Below are 4,604 nucleotides of genomic sequence, written 5' to 3' on the forward strand. Positions count from 1 at the left end.
GTACCAATGTATCGGTCCCGGTCGAAATGAACCGATATCTGATATTAACTACATTGATCTGAACACCTCCTCCCTATAACAAAAGTGCAAAATAATGCTCACATGGTGGACCCAAAACCAGCCCTCCAAGGGAGGCTGGCCCACCACTTCTCTCGTTTTTTTTTTGGTTGCCGTTTTTATTGCGGTCCGTTATGAATCGTTGTACCAAAACCAGATGCTATAACTTCATCTGTTCCTTTCCATCTCGTTTTTGTTTTTCCTGAAATTAGCGTTTCAATATCTCTCTCAATCTCTAACCTTAAAAAGTTCTTCTTCTGAAAAAGAAATGAGAGATGTTGGTAGTGAATTGAGCTCAACTTCATCACCTACTGCCAAAAGATGTCGAGATCCAGAAGACGAAGTTTATCTCGACAATTTTCACTCTCAAAAACGCTACTTAAGCGAGGTTTTTTCCCCCTTTCAGTTTTTGACCGATAATTTTAAAATTGTTAATAGTTTACGTTATGGTTTTGCGACCTATTTGAGGGGAAAGAATTGATTTTGGCATAAAATTAGCTTTTTTCTTGAGCTATAATGGTTAAAAGTGCTGTCTTAATGTGTAGATAATGGCATCTAGTTTGAATGGATTAACAGTTGAAGACTCACTTACTGAAAATGTCATGGTATCTCCAGCTCGATCCGATACTATGTGTTGTTACCCCAGGTATGTACACATTTGCCGTTTCCCTATTAGAATTGGGTCTTTGTAAAAGTCTAGTTGTTATATTCTCAAAGTTAGGGTTAGGCTTTAAAGGTTAGTAGTTGTATCCATATGTGTTTGTATATTGGGAGAGTGTTGATTTTGAACTGCACAATAAGGGGGTGTGTGTAAAGTAAGATGAAATAGCGCATGGGGGAATTCTTAGTAATAGCTGTATGACAGAAATTGCTTAAACTGTCTTAGCTGAAACACTCGTTTTCAAAGATAGAGATTGTTTCAGATGTCAAAATTGGGGATATAGTGGTTCCAAAAGAATTAATAATTCAAAAAAGGTTTGGTGGTTTTGGCTTAGAAAAACATGTTGTGGGTAAGGATTATATCGATGTCATGTTCTTTGGAGTTAGAGTTCTGGTTACTAAATTGGATGACCTCAAGCAAAGGGTGTACTTTTGGAGATGGTATCACGAAATCTTAGGAGTTGTTAAACTGAAAATGAAGACATTGGGGTTTGAAGTAACCAAATGACCCCTAGAGTAATATACCGGGATATTGCTGCTATACAGCCAGGGTCAACTCTGGCTAAAATACACTTGGTTCGCGTATAATGAATGGGAGTTCATTTTCCTGTTTCCTGTTTATTAGTTTTCCTTATAACTAATTTTGAGGTTCTATTTAGCGGGGTAGATGTGTAACATGCTCCTAGGGTCACTTGTACATGATTCATTAATCTATAGCTAGCTGATGGTTACTCCATGGAATCTGGTGATGTGCATAAACAATGACTTCCTTATTAAAGTGGTGTGCTGCGTCACCTGCCTAACTATGAGAAGGAAAAATGTTAGCTTCTAGTGAATGGTTTGATCAACGTGATAATGATCATCCGAATCTATGCAAAATTTCTTATGATAAAACACATTTCAGTGATGTTAATAGCTACATCTTAGTAACTTGCTTGTAAGAGTTTTATCAGTTACAGCTTGTAAGCAATTCCCATGATATGTTTATTGTGGTGGATCTTCAATAAACCAGTTACCTTCTTGTTTTCTCATTTGTACGTATTACAATTGTAGGGATGAGATCTCCTTGCAATACTCACCAATGTCTGAAGACTCAGATGATGGTCGCTGCAGTGAAGCCCCGCCCAACACTTCCATGATCCAACCAGACAGCCTTCCTACCAGTCCAGTGTCTCCTCATAGGCATCAGAGATCCTTTTCTTGCTACGCTTCCTCAAGCCCCTCTAGTTCACATCCTTTACTTGGCTGCAACCTTTCTAGCGTAGCTAGCTCTCAACCACGTCAACGTGGTTCTGACTCTGAGGGTCGATTCCCATCATCACCCAGTGATATTTGCCATTCAGCTGATTTGAGAAGAGCTGCACTCTTACGATCTGTGCATTTGAGATCGCATCCAGTGGTTCCACCGTCTTATGATTCGTCATTCATCATAGGAAAAGAAGAACCTATGCAGAATATAGAAGCTGGTGAACGCACATGTTCTTGTTTAAAATCTTTCAATGGTATATGTGACTGTCAGAATCCTGAACAGGTTTCGAACTTAAATTTGTTTGTCGAGGAGTGTTCCTCTGCGGGGATGTCAGAGTCTAGGCGTGGCCGAGAGAGATCGTGTAGGGTGTTGGATATGAATGTGAAAGAGGAACCTGGTGGTGGTGAAATTACCAAACAAAATGGATTAGGAAGAACTGGATCAGCTCCAGGAAGAAGATCCATGTTAAGTGGGAAAAAAAACTGACTAAGAGGGCCCCTCAGCTAGAGACTTTGGTTTGTTATCCAGAGCGGTATACTTATGTTTATTGTATATACTAGGTCTCAACCCGTGCTATAACGACACGGGCAAGGATATGTGTTTCAAATGTATACATCGATTCATACATGTCGCAATTGTCTGAGAAGAATCGAATCGATCGATCCAGGTCTAAATGTTTTGAGGAGTTGGTTAATACATCCTTATCCTCGAATCTTTTAATATTGTGTATGTAAGTCATACAACTCTTTGGGACAAACATAGTTAATCGTTAGAGCAAATCCTATGAGTAGTAGAACATTACTTCGTTCACTACTTCAAAAAATATTATTTTTCACCAAACTTGTAACAAAACTAAAAACACCTAAAATTACTTCAAATTCAATTAGATTAATCTTGCAAAATTTGTTAACATTAGAATTTAATTTTTCTATTTGATATAAATTGTTTGGTTCCCAATTTATATAGATTTGTGTTTATTCATTTTCCTAAAATTTATAATAATATTTAATTCTTGATCCATTTCTTTTCTTGACTCTTTACCTATTATCATGAACTATTTCTCAAGCATGCTTAATTACACGAAGTTGGGGAGTAATGACAAAAACTGAAATCATGACAAAAAAGGGGAATAAAGAGAGATGTGAGAAACTGAATCAATTACAATTAATCACGCGTCGCCTTGCATAATCCCATGAAGTAGGAGAGAAATAATGACAGAAATAGAAACCATGATAAAAAAGGAGAATAAAGAGAGATGTAAGAAATTGAACCGATTACAATTAATTCGCGTGTAGCCTTGTGTTTGGGTCAATTTTTTTATAGGTTTCATTTTTCTTCCTGCCCCCTACTCGGCAAATCTTAAAATCACAACATTTTCTATTTTGGAAAAATCTGGCCTTTAAAAATTGTTTTAATTTTAAAAAATAATAAAAAAAGTAATTTGAAAACTAAAATCAAATTAAAACAAAATAAAGAAAAATTAACCAAGGGTGACAAAATAATTTACTTATTTTAGGACACCTTTTCTCTCCCTACTACTACTACTTCTTCCACCACCACATTATCGTCACCACTCCACCAGTCTCACATATACCCACCACCATTATCCCCACCGCCGATCCACCACCACCACCCACCATCAAAACCACCATTAGTGGTTAATTTGTCTATATCTTAAGACCCCTTTTCTCACCTTACTAATTCTTCCACCACCATATTATCGTCAACACTCCACCAGTCTCACCAATACCCACCACCATTATCCCCACCACTGCCCACCGTCACAACCACCATTAATGCTTACTGATATGGTTAGTATCAAATAAATAAATTATGTATCAACAAAAATATATTCATTTGATTAATTAAAGAAACATTTATTATGAAATATCAACTGAACATTTATTATTAAACTTTAATTAAACGTGATCATTTATAGCGGTAGATTTATGTTCTGCAAGTATAAATTGATTGTTCTTTATCAAACCTAACTTGTCCAAACTTTGTTTTGTAATCTGGAAATGTAATCAATTTTATTTTAATACTAAAAACCGTGATTTATTTGATCGGGTACTATAAATTGTTGGGATCCCATTTGGGCGATCCAGCGGTCATGATCATATTGTCTTATATGATTTAGTATCCTCCTCAAAATATTTGTGTTTTGTCCTTACCAGTTGTGCTAAAAACAGCCAACTACATCTATCACAATAAAATGTTGCTCATTTTGAAAAGACACAAAACTATTATTGTCCACTACTATTCACTAACATCCACCACCGTACGTAAAAACCAGTCACGCCTTCCACCACCAGTAATGTTACCACCTCCACCACTCACAAATACTCGCCACTGTTTCCACCACTCACTGCTTCTTTCACTACCACAATTAAAAACTATTAATATAATTTTTAACCAGGGTCACTGTAGTATAGTTGTAAAGTCATTGGGTGATGATACCAGTTACCTGAGTTCGAAACTCTCCAGTACCAAATTCTTTACGGATTAATATATATATATATATATATATATATATATATATAGTTTTTAATAAACTTTTTATTAATAGAAATATGTATTTATTAGATTCATTAAATGAACATTTAATGTTACCACCTCCACCACTCACAAATACCCG

The 4,604-nt window shown here is 36.1% G+C and overlaps 1 protein-coding gene across 1 annotated transcript; it reads left to right on the top strand.

Moving 5' to 3' along the window:
- Positions 1-222: 222 nt before the first annotated feature.
- LOC113358184 lies at positions 223-2,686 on the top strand. The gene is made up of 3 exons (XM_026601717.1): positions 223-445; positions 603-703; positions 1,771-2,686. The coding sequence occupies exons 1-3, from the start codon at positions 326-328 to the stop codon at positions 2,450-2,452; spliced, it is 903 nt and encodes a 300-aa protein (XP_026457502.1). The 5' UTR covers positions 223-325; the 3' UTR covers positions 2,453-2,686.
- Positions 2,687-4,604: the final 1,918 nt, after the last annotated feature.

This window comes from Papaver somniferum, chromosome 3 (genome assembly GCF_003573695.1).
Source record: "Papaver somniferum cultivar HN1 chromosome 3, ASM357369v1, whole genome shotgun sequence".
In the NCBI taxonomy this organism is placed as follows: Eukaryota; Viridiplantae; Streptophyta; class Magnoliopsida; order Ranunculales; family Papaveraceae; genus Papaver; species Papaver somniferum.

Coding starts and splice junctions, on each gene's coding strand:
- LOC113358184 (XM_026601717.1), top strand. CDS start 326: ATGAGAGATGTTGGTAGTGAATTGAGCTCAACTTCATCACCTACTGCC. Junction 446..602: donor AAAAACGCTACTTAAGCGAG/GTTTTTTCCCCC, acceptor CTTAATGTGTAG/ATAATGGCATCTAGTTTGAA. Junction 704..1,770: donor ACTATGTGTTGTTACCCCAG/GTATGTACACAT, acceptor TTACAATTGTAG/GGATGAGATCTCCTTGCAAT.